Source organism: Podarcis tiliguerta (genome assembly GCF_965153285.1).
Source record: "Podarcis tiliguerta genome assembly, chromosome: 8".
Taxonomy (NCBI): Eukaryota; Metazoa; Chordata; class Lepidosauria; order Squamata; family Lacertidae; genus Podarcis; species Podarcis tiliguerta.
Genome location: NC_139541.1, coordinates 41463709 through 41484250, shown reverse-complemented (window position 1 = coordinate 41484250; position 20542 = coordinate 41463709). Strand labels below are relative to the sequence as shown.

At 39.1% G+C, this 20542-nt stretch overlaps 1 protein-coding gene across 10 annotated transcripts in view; it reads left to right on the top strand.

The window, feature by feature from the left end:
- The window catches only part of NFAT5 (nuclear factor of activated T cells 5), a 59738-nt gene that overhangs the window by 21667 nt on the left and 17529 nt on the right, over positions 1-20542 (top strand). For 2 of the 10 annotated variants that reach the window (XM_083452400.1, XM_083452402.1), the window contains exons 2-3: positions 4012-4137; positions 15338-15902. In XM_083452400.1, the coding sequence (XP_083308526.1) occupies positions 4012-4137; positions 15338-15902 (691 nt within the window). The other 8 variants (XM_083452406.1, XM_083452403.1, XM_083452407.1 and 5 more) reach the window with 8 other exon arrangements.

The following is a 20542-nucleotide window of genomic DNA, read 5'->3' as shown; positions in this document are numbered from 1 at the left end:
ATAGCATGGTAGCCTTCTGACAGAGAAGCAGAAGCCCACAGCCATATTGGTTGCATGTGCTCAGTTGTGCAATTCTTTGCGTTCGCGTTCTGACTGTTGTGTTTTGCTCTGATGGCTATCTGACTTGCTCTACTGTTCTCAGAAAAAGAGATGTGTACAGATTATGTTGACCAGATGGTAGATATTTGGCTTTTACTTAAAGGGATGGAATCCTTCTAAACCCTTTCAGCAACTGAAGATATGTATGATGTGAAAAATATGATTTAAGGAGGGGAAAGTGCTCCTCAGATATAACAAAGGTGGATAACAAAGCCCATTTGGAAAGTATGCTAGCTAAGGTGACAATACACTTCAGATTCACTGGTGTTGCTTGATAGTTGGAAGTTCTGATATTCTCTCTTCTTAGATCAAGGTCCTATACCTAGAAGCTGATGTGCTTATTTCAGCAAGCAGTACAGTAGTAAGATGCTAGAATGATTATGTGTAGAATGCTGGCAGTTATTCTTGGCTGTCATAATCTTTTAGAAAGCTAATGCGCATCAGGCATGCAACTGGTATGTTTTCCAGTGCAGTTGCCAGTCATGTTGAGAGCCAAGCTTGAAGTGGGCAAGAATGTTGTATCTTTGCAGGGCAGAAACTGTTGGCAGAATAAATGTTCCAAAACAATTGCCATCAGCGTTCCGAAGCAAAAATCAACAAAGATTCCTGGGCAAAAAGATGTGACGATTCTGCCAATTTTATATATTTATTTAACAAAATTTCTATACTGCTTGATTGTAAATAAAACCTCTAAGTATTTACAAACAACAACAACAACAACAAACATTAAAATTGGCAATAAAATATTTATTTAGAACTAAACACCTGAACTATTGGCTGTTGACATACACCTTGTGGCACGAAGTACTTTCTTAACATTAATCTTGGAATTAGGTATTATTGTCCACAAGGGATCCACAAATCGTGACTTGGCTAAGGAGCCAGCCATTATTTGTAGCTACTTCTACACCCCTCCCTTGAGTACTCCAGTATGTGCTGAGGGCATGGGACAAAGGCATGGTCATACCTAATTTGTGTGGAGTTCAGGAAATATAAGAAACAGTGAGAGCTTCTCATCCTGCTTTTGCAAGAGGCTCCTTCTGTTTCTTACCCTGTTCAGAAACTGCAGTAGAAATGAGACCTCCATGATAGGGATCTGTGTCATACCAGATGCTTTATTTGTCAGAGTGTTGGGTGCCCTTAGCTCTGTCAAACTGCTGAGTTTTACCCCTGCTACTGGAATGCCTTCGCTAAGGAGGTACACTAACATCATAACTACTGCCTGGTTTTATTGTATATTTTGGTATGCTACAATATAAATACATCATTATTTATAGTTTTTTCTTCAATGGAATCATTTGGATGAGTTGTGCATATAATGCTCTACATAAACTAAATAAATTAGGGCAGTATCTGACGAAGTAACTTAATTAAGACAATATCTTCTGGCTGTGCCAAAGAACTGCCCTCTCCTTTCCATGCACCTAAATCGGTACTGGGAGGAGGGAGATTTGAGGAGAGTAGTGGGAAGTTCTGTTGAGCAACCAGATGTCATTGTGCTAATGGAACTATTTTGTTTGATACTGCCTTCAGTGACCCAAATAAGGTAGAGATTTTTTTCTGAAGGGTAATCTGCAGCTATATATAATTGCATGTATATATAAAGTGGGCGTTGAATGCCCCGTATTGCCTGTACAATCACTAAAAGTAAGCTCTCACTGAGACTACTTCCCTAGATGAGCTGTAGTGGCTTTTAATTAGGGATAAAAGCACTGTCCAGTCATCCAGGGGTGAAAGTAGGCTTTAATTCCCTTGGGTCGAAGACCCAGTTTGGCAACCCCCCATACAAACACACACAGGCTGGAGCCTCAATGATGCCCCTCTGGAAACTTCATCTGAGGCAAAAAACTTGGCTAGTCCCCCCCCCCCCCCCGCTAGGCTCTGCATTGTCTACCCTCTTTCTTCCTCTGCTCACAGCCCTGCTTCCCAGCTGCACCAGGTTTCTTCTCTGTGCTGACAAGAACATTTGGACACCGGGTGTAAGCTGTGGCTGGTGTGTAAGGCTGGGTAAAGTAGCCACAATTGTATTGCTGTGCCCTTTAAGGCAGGCCTTCTTTCCAACAGTGCCTGGCCATTTTCCTTGTTTGCGCACTTGAGCTGCTTTGAATTGTAAAGTCTGCTTGGAACCCTATCTTTGCCTTCTGCAAGCAAAGTGTTAACTTTGTAACAATAAAGGTATTGAAGTAAGCTATCCAAAGTAAGTTTTTTTCTTACAAGGAAATTTGGGGGGCCCAAGGTGAAAGGTGGATTAGTTTTAAAGAGGCTGTTATATCACTGTTTAAAAAGACATCTAAGTGGAGTTCTTTTCTCTAAGTCACACACATTTTAATGGGGGAGATTTCTGTGCCTAAACAAGGGCAGATTTGAGAATATTCTAGGGTGCTTTGGCAAGGAGATAATGCTCACATTCATTCCCCTGCAAGGAGTAACATTTCACCTTGTTTGCATGCCTCAAGAGTTAGGGTTAGCAGAGTATCTTCTCACTCTGTACTACTAGTCATAGTGCCAACTGCAGTTCAAAGGCTACAGCTGGATCTGTTGCCCATTGTTGCCTTGTGTGGGCTGCATTTCACTGCTTCCCTCCTGGATTCTAAAACCTGAATAAAGGGCCTGTCCTTGTATGGAAAGATATTATTAATGCTAGATGAGAGTCCTTGGAGAAGGTAATGAAAACTAAATTGATGATTCATTCCAAATTTTAATCCAAGCCAGGAATGTGTTCAGGGGTTTGTAGCGTTCTTTCTACTTTTGAGGTTGGATTTTACAATTCTGTGAAGTTACTCTGTGAACCCAGCTCAGGAGAACTTCATTGGTATTTTGATTTGGGAGGCAGGCAGCATGGAATACCCTCCTCTTGGTCTCATGCAAATCCCCTCTCCTTGTGGTTGGTGTTTAGGAGCATTATTATCCAGGGTTGTTGGAGGCTAAAAACTTGCCATTTGTATGGTAATACAAAATCATGTAGCAGATGATAAATGGACATCTTTGGGTATCTGTTTTTTTGTGATAGTTTATAATGTATAGTTGAGCAAAATGAATGAAAACAGCCAGAACTTAGTGATCTATGTAATAAAAAAATGATACAGTGCATTATCTGAATCAGAAAAGTGGATTGTCTGGATCAGAAACATATATTATCTCTGTTAAAGTAAATTAGTTGCTGTTTGTCAAGAATATTGAGGACTGCTTTTATGGAAAAAACATGGATTTATATGAAACAGAACATAGTAAAAAGGAAAATTGAGTCGGCTATAAGAGTTGAGTTGATTGTTAAGGGTCAAATTCTAACCATTCAGTAGAAATGAAACTCATTGTGCTTCTTACTGGAAAAATCTGAACAGGAACCAGCAAGGAGCTTGTGTCCTGCTTATATTTCCTTCCTAGACAATCTTTGTAATACTTTCCATATAGGTTTTGTTCCATTACTCTTGCACTACCCAATATTAGTCTTTAGTTTCTCAGAAATTTTATATACCGGTAGTTTGGAGCAGGGATGCAAAGGGAGATGTGTGATAGTGTTCATGTACGCACCAAAAGCTGGTTTGTGATTTGGCAGGGTACACTTGGTGCTCTTCAGATGCTTGTCCAAAGCCTTAAAAACCATGTAAAATTTGGTGAATGCAATTGGTTGGCATACGTTGCCATAATTGCGATGGAAAGTTAGTATCTATGGAATTTCTTACAAATGCCAAAGATTTGATTTAGTCTTTTACTGAAATCCTATGTAATTGCTAGACTCTTTCAGTGCTTTTGGACTCTTATCTCTGGTACTGAGGTAATACAACCTTTTCTTTCTATCATAGATTTGAGGCATACCAACATAGCACGATTTTTAGCATTCCTGCTATTTTGGTAGCAAAATATAGGGACATTTATTTGTTTTCTTAAGACATATTTTTTCTTTCTTTTTAGAATCTGTCTATGACCTTCTCCCAAAGGAGCTGCAGTTACCACCTTCCAGAGAACTCTCTGTAGCATCCATGAGTCAAACAAGTGGTGGTGAGGCAGGTTCGCCCCCTCCGGGTGTAGTTGCTGCTGGTAAGTACTCCACTTGAGTAAAATTAAGAACATAATGCATATTAATATTGTTGTCAGCATGAGCAGTGCTGGAAAAGTTTGCAGTCTTAAAAAACCCCCACAAGACTAACACAAGACTTAGAACTAGGGGAAATTATTATTGCACATTTCCTCTTTTGCCCCTATGGTGGTGCTGGACTCCTCAGATATATTATATTTTGATGTAGTAGTTGCCAGTTTAGAACTAAATGGGAGTATTTGAATGGGCCAGAGAATGCTGCCTTGCAAACCAGGACAGAAATGAAATCTGCAGCAGTGTTCTGGGTTTGTGGCTTCTACTTTCATTTCCCCACCACCACATGGCTTGATGAAACCATGAATGATTCAGCTTACATGGCTTTCTGTTTGGTCCTGAAAGTGATTAGGTGATATGTGAAGGGATAGTTGATACCTGCTAAATGTAGGTGTGTTTGAATCCAGTTACCAAAATATTTTTTAAACTTAAGTTATCACCTATTCAGCCTCATACATTTGTTCTTTTAAAATAAAATTCCTATTGCTGGATCATTTTCTTCTGTTTAGGGGAATGACGACTGTTTTTGTTATGAAGGGGCAAACCTGAATTGGCAGTTGGCATTCAAATTCTTGTTCATCTGGAATGCCTCCAACTTTATAATACCCTCACTAATGGATGTGCTCCAGGGTTTTCCTCTCATGGGCTGAGATTGCTTGACTGACCATGTAATATTTGTAATAGAACATCATGTGTCTGGCCTAGTCTAGCCTTCTCCATAAGGCTATTTATTATCAGAGCATAGCTGGACTAAGCAATGTGTTCAGTGCATTCAATTTAGATAGGAGTGCCTTCTCTAGTATGTTCAACCCTGAAAATGAGCCTCTTGGTTTGGTAGTACAAGGCTTAAGTCTAGGGTAAAACTTTACAGCACTGCTCAATGCTGATATATTTGAATACTTTCCCTAATGAAATCTGTGGATTTAATTGTGTATCGGGGAGATTGGTAATTAGATCCAAGACTACTTTAGTTAACAAATCATCCAGTGTAGTTTCATTCTGCACTTCAGAAGCTAATTCAGTCAAAAGAGAACAACAGTTGCAAGATATTTTGAAAACTGCTAGCACTTTAAATCCACAGAAATACTTTACTGTTGATTTTCATATTTTGAGATCATTTTCAAGCATCTGATATAGCTGATGAGAAGAACTATGTGTCTGTTACTTCTAGGCATTAGTTGTCTGACAGTCAATCCACTTCCTTTCAAAAACTGAACCTATGGGAGTTCATATTAACAAAAACTAAAGAAAACTAGCATATTCCACAATATGGTATTTATATAGGGGACCATATTAATTGAATAAGAATAATTTTTCAATATTCTTTCTATCTCTTTGCTAATAGTATTAAATGTTTAATTAATTAAATGTTTCTCTGACTTTAAAAACTAAAAAACTTAAATCCGAATAATTACAATTACTGTGGTCAGCATCCTGCAGTTTGTTCCGAAGGGGTGGTTCGCACTTAAGTTTTCATCATAGAGACTGCCCCTAGATTTGTAGTTTTAAAGTTTTAAGTGAGTGAACTTGGTCTATTTAAAAAACAGTTATTTATATTTCAGCAGTGCTGAATACAGTAGGCTCCAACTCCAGATAATTTATAGAGAGGACAATCAAATTGCTGTAAAGGCTAACTCAGAAATTGCAGCCTTAACATGCTGGGAAGAGAATCAGTCAAGATAAGCAGCGATGGATACTGAAGAGAGACAGAGACAAAATAGCCGTGATAACAATATGAAGTTTGCCAAGATTTATTTTGAATTCACATGGTGCATACCCTCTTAACATTTCTCCAGTGAAAATAGGAATGCTCCATTCCATAATGATAATTTTACTATTTATACCCCACACATCTTTCTGGGTTGCCCCAGCCACTCCAGGCAGCTTTCAATATATATATAAATATAATAAAACATAAAACATTTTAAAAAATCTTCCCTGTACAGGATTGCCTTCAGATGGCTCAGGAGTCAAGCAACTCCATACCCTACAACATTTCTCCAGTGAAAATAGGGGTGTCCTAAGGAAAAGTGGGATCAAATCAGAAACCAGGACAGCTTCTTTAAATCAGGGACGTCCCTGGAAAATAGGGACACTTGGAAGGTCTGCATGGTGGGTTTGCAGTTCTGCCACCCCCAATCATTAAAAATATATTGAAGGAAACTACCTTGTGTGCAGATAGGAGCAATATTAATCAAGCATGTCTGGAATCTTGGAAGTGAGAGTTCTGCTACTTTGGGATATTGGAGAAACTGAGGAGAAAGCCCTTAGAGGAGTAAAACCTTCAGCAAATACATGAATGCTTACAAGAAGCCTTGTTGAATAGGTCACTCAGCTTAAAGCCCACAAACCCTGCTGGTATGATGGTGTATCTCTTCTTTCTCAGCAGCATGTATCTGCCATTTGGGATTAACTCAATACCATAGACCCAAAGAGGATCGTTCTCCTCCAACATGGATAAACTGAAGTCCCAGCTGAAACTTTGGGCCAGAGCATTCATGTGACTCTGCTCCTTTTCTACAGGCAAGCCAAAAGGCACAAAAAGAATATATTGTAGTCATTGGCTAGTAGTTGAGTTTTAGGAAGACCTAGCATTGGGAAATTCTGTAATTCTGGGTGGTCTTCACTAGTCTCTCATTAGATAGCATTTATCATGGAGGGGCTAATTCTTCCCAGGAGTTCTTCCCATTTCAGAGTGTGGACCACACACTCCTTCTTTGAAGATGCAGGTTGACTTGGCTTTTACAGCTGGGTGTACTAAGCTTCTCCAAAACTGGATGCAGAGTTCATTCTGCTTGACCCTGAACCATGCCAGAGTTCTTTAAGATGTTACATGTAGATGGAGGGGGACATAAATCAGCCACCACATTAACATTCAGGGTATTGTGCTCTCTGTACAGAACTGTTGTGCCTGGCCTTCTCTTCTGTAGAAATAATCATAGAATTGTAGAGTTGGAAGGGACCACAAGGGTCACCTAGTCCAACCTCCTGCAGTGCAGGAATCTTTTGCCCAACGTGGAGCTTGAACCCACAACCCTAAGATTAGGAGTCTCGTGCTCTACCGACTGAACCATCCCAATTTTCAAAGAGCAATCTAGCTAGGGACTTTGGGAAGATGGGAGTTATGGCTGTGGGATTGTGGAGGGTTTTATGAGATTGAAATCACTTAAAAAATGGGACAAAGCATCACTTTCACTCATTCTAGTCCTTTCATCAGGCAGACAAGGATAGCTTCCAATCGGCCACATTGTCAAGTGGCTGGGAGGAGAAGGTGACCTTGGACAATCTAGAACTGCAGGAGCCCATTCCTTTTATGCCCGAAAAACAAAACTCCTTATTGTTTTGTGCAAATCTGTTGTATCTACTCTTATTTATCCTGAAGGGACAGTTTTTTGCTTTTTTATAATCAGTAAGAATCCAAAAGCAACTCTTTTTAAAGCTGATTGCAGTTTCTTGAAGACCCAAGCAAATATTCTGTGTTTTGGCTCCCTCTCCTTTATTTAAGCTTTCTGACACAGTTGCCATTACTGGTGCCAATGACTAGATTAAGAGGAGAGAGCTGGTAAAAAATATTTTCCTCATTTAAGACTTTACTTCATTTGTTCTCTGCTTCCCTAGCCACAGGGTGACACAGTATCTGGCTGCAAATCAGATTGCCCCAGGTTTTTCTTTCAGTGCTTTGATCTGAGGTTCTGGGACACATAAGCAGGTTACATAAAGATTTTCTGCAGTTAACTTCAGATTTCTGGAGGAACAGGATTGGCTGATTTCAGGTATGAGGGCCTGCAGGAACAGACTGCTAGTTCTGCTATTAGTGTTTGGCTTCCAATTTTCAAATCAGTCTAAACCATTTTAAAACTGAGTCTTGCTAATTGGTCTTTTAAGAGCACATTTGATTATTTTAACATAAAAGGTGTGTTTCATATTCATCAATCCAAACATGAGGTGGTTTCTTTGTAAATTAACCAGCTATGAATTCTTAATTTTAACATAGTTCTCAGCTTATTTCTGAACTTTCATGATGAACTATATATAGTTAAGCTGGGAAGAGTTGTCTATCTTTTGAAGGCAGATACATCTTGATAACACCTCTGTGTGTGTGTGTGGAGAGAGAGTGAGAGAGAGCTTATCCTTTCTGTGCAGCCAGTCTATTTCTAAGTGTCTCTTGCCAGAAGGTGCAAACAGGTGTGTCTTAGCAGGATACTAGCATTTAATGTGAAATGCTGTGTTTGCTAAGTAGGAAGAAACAGTGCTTCAAGAATGGGTCTGAGAAATGAGCTGTCTCAAATCGGTTGCTTTTTCACTCCAACACATATCTGCCAACCTCCCTTTCACAGTTTGATATTAAACTTTATAGCATCACAACAAATGTCTTAAAACAGGGGTAAGCAAACTTTTTCAGCAGGGGGCCAGTCCACTGTCCCTCAGCCCTAGTGGGGGGCCGGACTAAATTTTGAAAAAAATATATGAATGAATTCCTATGCCCCACAAGTAACCTAGAGATGCATTTTAAATAAAGGGACACATTCTATTCATGTAAAAACACGCTGATTCCTGGACTGTCCACGGGCTGGATTTAGAAGGCAATTGGGCTGGATCCGGCCCTTGGGTCTTAGTTTGCCTACCTCTGTCTTAAAAACACCATGCAAATCTCTCTTGAATGAGAGGCCATGACTTTCAGAAGGTGGAGAAAGGTCAAGTGCCTTGTTTTTAATCATTTTGATTTGCTTGAAGGTAAAAAAAATTGCAACAATAAGTGCTCCTTTAGTTTACTTTTACCATTGGTGTAGCCTAAGTCAGTACCAAAATTTATTTTTTAATTTTCGCAAGGAACTTTTAAACTAGAAATACTAGCTCCTGTCATATTAGGAGCAAGTAGTTGCTCAGAAACTTGAGTATAAAAACACATCTTAGGTCATTTTGACTATATTTGTCCATAATAGCAAAGGCTTCATTTGTCTTCTGTAGCTTCTCTTTATAAAGCCTTGATTTTATACTTTCTCTTTTGACATGGTTAATGTGACATGAGGCTTAATTTGCATGATAATGTGCATTATACCTCAGAGTACAATATAATTCTGACAAAGTTTCAAATTCACATAGTTTAAAAACTGGCAAGATTCTACATATCAATGGAAAGAGGAGGAGATAAATCACATTTTTTTAAGATAGTGATTTATGTTGTGTGTGTATTTGTCAAAAAGGGGACTAGAAGGGATTCTTATCTGTCTTCTAAAGGCAGGTTATGTTGTTTGACATTGTGCTGCTTGATCAATAGTTTTAGACACACACTGGTACACCTACGGCTCCAGAGAGGCATAGCAGAGTTCATTGTCCAGTTAGCTTTATGAGACTTCGGTGGCTGCTTTAGGGATGGTTTCCTCATCTGCCTGAATTGCTGTGCAATTTAAGCTTAGTCATGTTCTTCACAATACACTGCACAAGGACCCTTGCTACATACATTATACCTGCTTTCTTCTTTGCACTAAATCCAGTAAAAGTAAATAGGTAGTTTGCCAGTGCCTACCTCTTTTTATCCTGTTAAAACTCTTCTCTTCTCATAGAATCTCAGAATTGTAGAGTTGGAAGGGACCGCAAGGGTCATCTGGACCAACCTGCTGCAATGCAGGAATCTTTTGCCTAATGTGGGGCTCAAACCCATGACCCTGAGATCAAGAGTCTCATGCTTTACTGAGGTTTTTTCTTGACTGATCAGTTATATTTGCTCTTGAACAAAACACATTTGTTTTAATAGGATAGATTTGGGGTGAGTTTGTTAGCTGTCAGTCTATGTTTCCACTGAGCAGTAGTTGCAGGGTTTTGCTTCTGCCTATGGTAAGAACACTAGTGAGATTATCACGTGTCTCTTACCAGCTTCATAGAATGATGACTAGTGTGAAAAATTTACCAAACTAATTATCGCATATTGTAAAGATTGGACCAGAAAGGACAGTCATTTCCTTTCTGGAGAAATGTTAAGTTTATTGATCAAGACAATGCAGCATTTCCTTGTGTCTGGAGAGGAATACTGGGCAGGGATAAATAGGTATGAGGGCTCTGAATTCATGCTTGCTGGTTGATTGCAACTGATTGTCGCTCTTGAGTGGCAGACCACCTAGTCTGAATTGGTGAACATGAATCACCCAACAAAAGTTCCAGGTAAGAAATAACCACTTGTGCATCTGTAAATATGAGTGTCAAATTATGGATTTCCCGTCTGTCAAAGCAGACTGAATCCTGTTTTTAATTGTGTTAAATAATACTTGTTTTGGCATGTGAATGTAATGGGGAATTTAAAATTGTTTGGGGTTTAATGTAAGTAACCAACCTACTTTGAATCTGCCTTGAACTTTTAAAGTAAATTGGATTGCTTTTATGATATTTGCTGGGATGCTAGCTGTTTTCTCTATTAATACACTTAACTTGCATTCTAGCTCCGCCATTCAGAGACAGGCATCGTGTGGTGGGTTGTGTGACAGTGTCTGTCAATAGTGAAGACAAATAGTACCAGAGACACTTAACCCATCCAATCTCACCCAGGGTATAGGTCGGTCTTGTTTTCAGACTTCTTCATAAGTCTTTCCTTTCTTTTTCTTTTTGTTTTGTTATAAATAGTGGATTGACTGAAGTTAAACTCTTAATAAAGTTTTTGATTTTACATCAATAAATGAAGCTGAAGAAAAGTAAGCAGCCAAAGTTGACACAGAAGGTGTCGGAAGCAGGTTTGCAGCCACTTTGTCCCGGTTCATACTTCTACCTTTGACAACACAAGGGCTCGTGTCCTTCTGTCTTTACTCCAAAACTGTCGCTCTGAATTCACTGGTCCTGCAAAATTAACCCACAGAAAGATTTGAGCAATATTGGAAGTGGAAACTGCCAAGAATAGAAAATGCAAGGTTCATAAATGACACTTGTGTAGGGATAGGCTCTGGGGATTGAGTCTATCAAAATGCCAAGGGTTCACCCTGTGTTGTTGAATGCTTATTGTTTTCATTCTGTTTTCTGAACAGCAAATAGCATGGCAAGTGTGCCAGTTTCTGGAAAGCTGTGAGTTCTTCCACCAGCTGCTTGTGCATAATAGTGGTTCATATACAGGGGCATCCCAAGGCTTAGCTTTTGATCTCTCATGTTCTCCACTTTGGAAGGTGACTTTTCCTTGCAGGGTAGCTTGCCTGTTAGTTTTCTCATCACTTGAACTGATGTTTGGTCTTCTTGAAAAGCCTTGTAGCCCTGAAGGGCTTATGTTAAGAGAAATACCTCAGGGCAAGAAATGGCTTCCTTTAAGCTCTGCCTAAAGATAGCAAATCTCTCTGAAACTAGCAGTGAGCTGATGGAGGACAGAGAATTTTAAAAGGGCTTAAAATCTTAGAGTCTTAGTCTCCCAAGGTTGTATAAAGCTATCGTAGCTTTAGCTAGTAACCCAAGCGGCCCATAACCTCTTTGATTCTCAGCTCCTAAATCTTATTCTGAGGAGAGGAGAGGCTTTAAAAAACTGCCTCACTGCCATAAAAACAAAATGCTTATTTAGGTTAAAAGCTACTAGTACCTGGAAAGCAAAGGGTCTTTGCAGACTGACATGAGCTGTCACTTGTAGCACAGAGCAGGGGTGGCCATTACTTTGCAATGCACTGCACAGGCTTGCTTTGAGTCCTTTTGTTTCTAAGACAGAACTGAAGCAGATGCCAATAAGGGTGCAGGAGCTTGTTGTTCTTTCTTGAACTACATATTTTATTTCATCTTTGACTATTGATGGTATTGGAGCTCAAAGGGCTTTTAACTTCCAGTGTGATCTCTCCTGTTTGGATCTTGGATGAGTTAATTATAAAATGACTTGCACAGATAACTGTGTATTGTAGTTTTTGTTGCCATGCCTCTGGAGACTGTCATAAAACATTCTTGGCATGTGATTGTAATTCTAAAATGGCTTTAAAATGTAACTGAAACTGAACCTTGTTAGACTGTAATCTTGTATTTAACAAAATGCAGTAAAAATATCCAACCCTCCCCAAACATCGAGTTTGTGCTTATTGAGCTGTGTCTCTTGGGTCCTAGTGAGTAAATTCTATTCTAGAAGTAAAAGGAAAATGCTTAAAGTGGGAGGACTGTGTTTCTGGGTTAAGGTTGCAAAGTGGGAATATGAGGGGTTACTTTCTGGTGACCACCTTCCTAGAGAAAGCCAATTTCCTTATGTCTTGGACTTGGCTAACTCTTAATGGCTGGCACTCTTATTGCCATGACTTGGGCTCAGTTGAGAGGACATTTTTGTTAATAATGAAAAGGGTTTGAGACTGCTTTAGTATGGAGTGATCAGTCAAGGGATTGCCATTACTTTTTCAGATTGAATTTAACACTGCATCCAAATTATGTATACACTACCTGAAAAAATAGCATTTATCTCACTGATGTGTAATGCATCAATCATTTCCTGAGCCTTTTCAGCTACAAAAGTAAAGAGGTCCGCCTGCCTAACTTCAAATGCAATAGTAGGATCTTTGGCCTGGGTTATATTATTAATATTGGTATAAGGACATATAATTAGTTCTTTTTCATTGGTGTAACTAAATTTGCCTATTTTTTAAGCTTTAAAGCTTCAAGTTTATAACTTGGCACAGCTGTGAGTACGTAAACCAAACAATTATTTGGTTCCAGTCCACATGACTGATTCACAGGGGTAGCAAAAAAATAGGGTCCTGGTAGTCTGTGCTTTTCAAATTATCTGCAAAACTATACTAATTGGAGAATTTCCTTTTAAGAAAGTTACTATTTATTTAACACAGGTTTAAAGCTACTTAACTTGGTGCTAATATTTTGCTTGATAAAATTAGCATACCTTGGCTTTCTTGGTAGGATTTTATTTTATGTGAATTCCCTCTTCAGACTGCTAATCCTGCCTGGCATAACTACCCCAGTGTGGACTGATGTGAAAGTTCCAAAATCTTCCATTTTAGATAGGAACATGGTTACTTTTCTATCCACACTATTCACAGATCAGCATAATGGGCTGGTGCCAAACACACAGCTTAAGTGTGTAAACTCTCTGCACCTTAAATCAAAGATGAGGCAGCCTCCGTACTAACGCCTGACCCTTGTATGATCATCTTTGTTTGGGGAAGAATCCAGAGATGGTCATATTCTGCATGGAGTTTCCTTTCGGGGTGGGGTGCTACTAGAGAGGGGGAAAGGATTGTCTGCAGCAATGCAAGTTTAGAGCATTCTTCCTGCATGTTTTACAGTGCATGCAGTATGCTAGCTGCATTTTTGCATTTCTAGGTGGGTGACTATTTAAAAGCAAATGGAAGTTAGTGCTATTTTAACAAAAGCTATCTAAAAAAAATAATGTCCCATAGCAAACTTTTCAACTCAAAGTGGCTGCAAATCAGCAATTATATATAGTCACTGAAATTAGCAAACTTTACATCTTTCTAAGGAAAGCATTGCATTAATGCATGATACAAAAAGGACTTGGAAAATGTTTTGGTTTTTTTTTTAAATAAAAATGCAGTTCTGAGTGACTGAAACTTCCAATTTCAGCCACTGCATTTGCCAAGGAACAAGCTGGAAAATGGAACTGGTATCTGTCAGTGGCTCCAGATTATTCCAGAGACTGGCTGGAGATGGGATGGGGGTAGTTCTAAGGGAAGAGTGCACTATTACCTGACTGATAGGTTCACATTTGAAACCGTCATAACTAAAACTAAACAGAAGATTGATCTGTTTTGCTTTTAGTCTATATTTCTTGGGCTTCTTAATGCAATACTAACATTTTCACTAGGTCAGTATGTTAGTTATGTTTTTTCTGTACCTTAAGTATATTATTGCATATTGAATGCATTTAAAAGAAAAGGAACCTGCAACAATCTTAATTCCTTTTTCTGACCCTTTCAGTTTATACACAGAAATTCTGTTCATTGAGTCATCAGAAGCCACCTTCTTTTTATAGTTAACATAAGTTTTACCAATCTTGTTTGCTCCCTTCAGCAGGTAGTACTATCAACTTAATACAACTATTTTTTAAGCTAATTATTCTGGAATAGGGAGATGTCTTAAGCTGGTGGGTAATTTTTTTATTTAGTAGCATTCTCAGATATATGCAGAGAGTTGCAGCCCACAATCTCCTTAGCTCAGAGCAATCACTTTGACTTCAGGACACTGTTGAGGAGTGAAGGCTTTGTGGGCAGTTAAATATATTTTATCTATGCATTCTTCTTGCCTAACCTGCTTTTAAGAAGCCCTAGTCGCAAACAGATATCTAATTCTTAGGCCAGCACCTACCCTGGTAGTTATTTAGCCATCAACCCCAATAATGTTCCTTTTGCTGAGACATGGGCTGCTACTTATGCCATCAGTAATGCTAGGTGGCTTTAATTCATTTTATATTTTTATGGACTTGAAGTAACACATAAGGAGGTGACTTGATCATGCCTCTTCCATTTTCTTACCAGCATGCTCTGATTTCAAATCTCAGCTGAATAATTTTTTTAAGCCATAAATGGTGATTGGTACCAGTTCCATTTTGTTGCGGTTAAGTTATTTTTGTCTTTCATTTCTCATTTAATAGTTAATATCTGGAATAATGAGCAGCTCTCTTCTCATTTATTTTCTCATATTTTTATTCCAGGATTTGCCTCTGAAGCAGGGAGTGTCTGCATTAAAAATGACCTGTAGTTCTCTGCTTCATAGGTTAGAAACTTATTTTAATACTTTGTGGCTAAGCACAGTCCCACCTTTTTCAAAAATTTCAGATGCTGGTTGATTGGCATGAAATGTGGCCTAAAAGCACTGACACATGTCTTGCATTGGGGTTCCTATCATTTTAGATAAAATGGCTTAAACTCATAGTCCAGCTGAGGCAATAAAAGCGCCCTTGTTTGCTTACAGCCTTTTTATGACTTAAAGAAAATTTAAAGAAAAAAGTCTGATTGCCACATGCACAAAAATTGAAGTATCATTTGGACACTTTTCAGAATACTTCTGTGTTGCTTAAGCCTTATATCACTTGAAGTGTTTAAATTCAAAAACAAGCCAAATTCCAAAACATTCATTTGGGGGAAAAATCAGTTCACTAATCACATTACTTCAAAGGGACTGCTATAGCCAGCACAGTTGGGATCATGTACCCTGTATTTACTTCTGAATTGTACACCGCAGATGCTTCTTCAGCTCCCTCCTCTTCCTCCATGGGCGGTGCTTGCAGCTCCTTTACCACCTCTTCCAGTCCCACCATTTACTCTACCTCAGTCACTGACAGCAAAGCTATGCAAGTGGAGAGCTGCTCCTCAGCCATGGGGGTAAGTAACCGAGGGGTAAGTGACAAGCAGTTAACCAATAACACAGCCCAGCAGCAACAACAACAGTCCACACCGAAGAGGCACACAGTCCTGTACATCACACCACCACCGGAGGACTTGCTGGACAACAGCCGGATGTCCTGCCAGGATGAGGGGTGCGGATTGGAATCTGAGCAGAGCTGCAGTATGTGGATGGAGGATTCCCCCTCCAACTTCAGTAACATGAGCACCAGTTCCTACAATGATAACACTGAGGTGCCACGTAAATCACGTAAACGAAATCCAAAGCAGAGACCGGGGATCAAACGGCGAGATTGTGAAGAGTCAACCATGGATATCTTTGATGCTGACAGTGCCAAAGCACCTCATTATGTCCTTTCTCAGCTCAGCACGGACAGCAAAAGCAACTCGAAAGCAGGAAATGGGTTGGTATCTGCCTTTAAGTTCTATCAACATATGTTTAAAAAACAAGCTAAAAGCATTACCTTAACTTTTCCCTAGTGTTCAGCTCAGGTTCACACTGAGAAATACAGGAGAGGTGATAATCTGGAACTAAGTTCAATGGTTTCTTATGCTAAAATGCAAGGTTTACATATGAATATATATTCTAGTCTGATTTAGCAACTATTGAACTAATCTGTCCTGGAATTGTTGTCTAGCTCTTCCCTGTGGAAACTGATTAGTGAATAGGAAGCTTTTCAATAAAAGCATGTTAAAAATGTAATACCTGAAGCTGAGATCGGCTCCTCCATGTCTTCCTCAACAGTACCATACAAAGCTATTTATAAGGGATCTGCACTTCGCCTACTTCTGTTTCACTCTCTCCATCAATTAAAGACAGCTGATTTTGATCTTATTATATTAACACTTACTAAAATGTTAAAATATGCTGAACCAAATTTGTGTTCCATGTCACTTCAGTTATGTATTTGATTTTTCAGAAATAAATCTCTAATCCTGTTTTGCTGTGTGCTTCTCGGTTGTGTGTGTGTGTGTGTGTGTGTTGCTGTTGTTGTCTGTAGTCATGCCTGGGTGGTGGTTTCTCATCTTTTCCACTTCACACTTTTCACTTAACTGCATCTCAATTTAGAAATAGTGGCTTGGATCCAAAGGTCCTGCTGCATGAGCAGAATACAATTCCACTCATAAGGTTGTATGTGTCACTGTTTCTCTCCATCTGCAACCTCAGTGTCAGTTTAAAACAGGCTACAGAAGGATAGGGTACCTTCAGAGTAGAGAGGTGAGTGCAGTTGCCTGAAGAATCTCTCTCTCACACACACACACTGCTCATACAGGGGAATATTGGGATCCAAGTGATTGCCCACTGGTTTCCAGTAATGTTTATTTTTGTAGCTCATAATAAAAAAGTGGGCTTATTTTATTTTCTGTATGTGTTTGTGGTATGTTCACAAAGCTATCCTTAGGTTGGTGAATATTGTGCAGATAGGAAACACCTTCCCATCTGTAGGAAAACCACCTTCAATTTGTGTACACTTTGTTGTTCCAGTTCCATACTTAAAATATAACTTTGTAAAGGTAGATTATAATAAACTCTACAGAGTATATTTTATGTTGCCACTGCAGCATTGTTATAATTTGGTATCCTTTGCAACAAAGCAGAGTTTTCCTCGGACAAAGGTGATTAAAAACTCAGAGGACAGACATAAAGTAAAATGTTTTATGCCTGTCTTGCAAATTTCAAAATTGGCAAGCATTGCCAGAATTTATTCAAACTAAAATAGATACAGGGAAGGTTTTCTTAAAGTGGTGAGTTCTTCAAAGAAGTAAGTTCGGTTTCTTGAGATTAACAGTGTAATCCTATGTGTGTCTACTTGGAAGTAAGGCCTATTGGGTTTGTTTTTGGCTTACTGATTGTGGCTTGTTGGAGTGAAACAAACCATGCTCCCTGCTTTGGAAGCAGTGCAAAGTGAGGAGGAATTGGTGTTTGTTTCCTTGGCCCATAAGCAGAGAGAAGCTAAACAGGCCTTTTTAGGTGTGATTATGGTCAACCATTAACCATGGTTTACTCTGTTGCACAAGCAGGGCTGGTGACTTGCTCAAGGACTACTCATTGAGCTTCATGGCTAAGCAGAGGTTTGAACCTAGACAGGTTTGAACCTCAATATAGTTTTCTTTCAACAAGGTGGTACATGGAAGAGTAGTGTAGCTAGCCAGTAGCATTTATAGTAATAATGATAATATAACAGAAATTATTGTTGTTAATTTATTATTATTCAAGACACATATCTGGAGTCATCCTGAATAGCTCAGTGCAAATGTTGCCATCACAAAAGGCAAAGTACTACAATGAAAACAACTGTGTTTGACTACTAGAGGCATGGTTCTGGTTTTCATAAAATAGCTGTCTAACCTACTGGACTTTATATTAACCAGTAGCACCTAAGTAAAGTGCGTATTCACATTTTAGATCCCTGGACATTGATGAGAAACAGGAAGAGAAGGAGTATTTAGCAGAGTGACACTGTGATGACCCCTTCAGCATATAGAATTTTGGAGAATTCATAGAAGGCTCTTAAAATGCCACTGTCAGTTTCTCAAGGATGAGAAGGAGAAGTTCTAGTTGTGCAGTTGATTTATGAATACTGCTTATGAACGAGCAGATTTAGGTAGAAATTGTGAACACAGATTCTTGTTTACTGTGTTATGGGCCTGCTGTCATGTACTTGAAACTCTCATGAGATTTAAAATATTTATTTTCTCCAGACCTGTCCTCAAATGCAAAAACCAATTAAACATCTTTTTAAAAATAGGTTTTCGTACAGCTGCTACTTTTGCTAGACCAGCGGTTTTTATACCTACCGCTCACTAATGCATCTTTCTTGATGGTAAAATTTCCTTACTGCCCACCAGTGCTCGATGGAAGGAGGATTCAGCTTGTGCCGTAGAACCCCCTACCGCTCACCTATAATCCTGAAATGCCCACTAGTGGGCGGTAGGGACCAGGTTGACAACCCCTGAGCTAGACCATAGCTAAACATAGAATATATCTTCCCTGCCAAGTGCCACTGAGAGAGTTTTTTCATGCTTAGATTCTATTTCATTTGTACATAAAGTGTGTTACGTAGCAGTCTTCCACACTGTGCGTGAAGCCTGGAGAGAAGTCCTAAAATAGGGTTGCCAGGATACCCCGAAAGTTGTTGAGTTGTGGGTTTTTTTGGACAAACCCCAAAGTTGTTGAGCTTTTCTTTTTCACGAAAACACAAAAGAACCCACGATTTTTTGATTGAGGTAGAACACATATCAGCATTAAACACATTTTTTCCAGGGCCTTTTGGTAGCAGGAGCACAGTGGTGGATGCAGGTTTTATGGCATTCCAGACTAGTACAGCAGACATTTCAAGCAGTATTTTCTATGAAGCTTTACTAACAAAGCTTAAAGTACTAAAGTACTAAGTACTAAAAGATCCGTAGTGCTGGAAATAGCCATGAAACTCCTGTGTTGATTGTGGCTGTTCTTGAATGATTTTCCAGGCCCTTGTGGGCTGAGATACTGAGGTCCTGATGTAGACCTACTTTTCACAATGCTGTATTGTGAGAACTGGCTTAGGGCTGCCCATGCCCCTGGTTTGATGTTATAGTGCACATGCTGGTGTTCAAGAAAGAAGACAAGTACTTTTTAGTTCACAGAGGACAAACTTAAAATATACGTAGGCACTCAGATCTGCAGAGCACACAATTCATTCCCATTCTCCCTATGAGCCAGTGAGGACTTGTACAAACAGAAGCCCACATCAGGGATAGGGCATGTTGAAACAGCATTCCTAAAAATCTTGAAGCTAGGGATGTCCAAAAGACAGTGCCCTTTGGGGGCCTTCTTCAAATTGGTTTCATTTATGGAACTGACCATTCAATGCAGTTTCTAAACAATGTTGCTGGTTAGAGGCTGAGTCGTGTTGCATGTATTACTTCATTAGAGCAGACTCAGCAGCTTAAAGAGATGGTTCTAAAAGAAATAAATCAGACTGATCCGTCACTATATAGTGTCTGTAAACTTGAACTTCCAAGGTCAGGAGCAAAGCAAGCCTTTCCTTTTACCACTGAAATATTTCTCTTCACCTTGGATGCTACACAGAATTGTACATTAGCAACAGCTAGATGCTGTTCTGTCTAATCTACTTCTGAAAAGGGCAGAGGCCCCTTTATTTGTGTTGCAAAATAGAAAAATGTTTAATCAGGTCAGCCCATGAGTGGCTCCTCCTTCTAAATCTGCATCACAGTAATAAAACATTTAATGTTTTCAGCCTGGTGAAGATTGATGTGCAGCGTTTTATTATTTTAATAACTGCATTTATGCTACAGGAAAAAATGTAGGCACAATCAATCATAGTTTAAGTGCCATTGATTTCACTGGGAGAGTTACTTATGCTCTCTCTTTAATGTGGTGGAAAGTTACAAGTGCTGCTGGATTGGGCCACTTGTATATAAGGGGGGAAATACTAATGGACAGTGAAGCAAATGTAATCTCAGGACACAAATAAGTAGCATCCAGCAGCCATGTGGTCTGGGATATGGCCTGGATGCCCAGAATAGAAATAATTTTATCACAATCAATATTGTCATTAAAGGAATATTGTATTTTAATAGTCCTAAAATGGATTTATTGGCCTAACTATATCCATTTCAAAATTCATGTTTCACTTAAAGGATGGAGGATTTTGCATATACAATGTGAGTTCTGCTCAGCTGTATGCATTTAATTACCGTACATAGTCAAGGGATTTACAGTGACCACTGTTCAAAATGGTTATAATTAGTGACGAAAACATGATGAACAGTTTTAAGATGCCTGCCATCTCATGCCATCTGACTAGATTTATACAGGTATTTTTGCCTAAATAGCAGTGTGCATTTTTCTTACATTCTTACATAAAACAAAGATTAAAAGGGCTTAAGTTTCAGGCTATATGGTTTAGTTACTGAATTTCTGTTGTGAGTTCGGTACATGAAAACACACACCCCCTTCTACATTTCTTCCCAGTTTGCAGTCTTGCGTTGTGATTTTATATTGGTAGATTTAAGTATGGCCCAGATCTGTGTTCTTTTC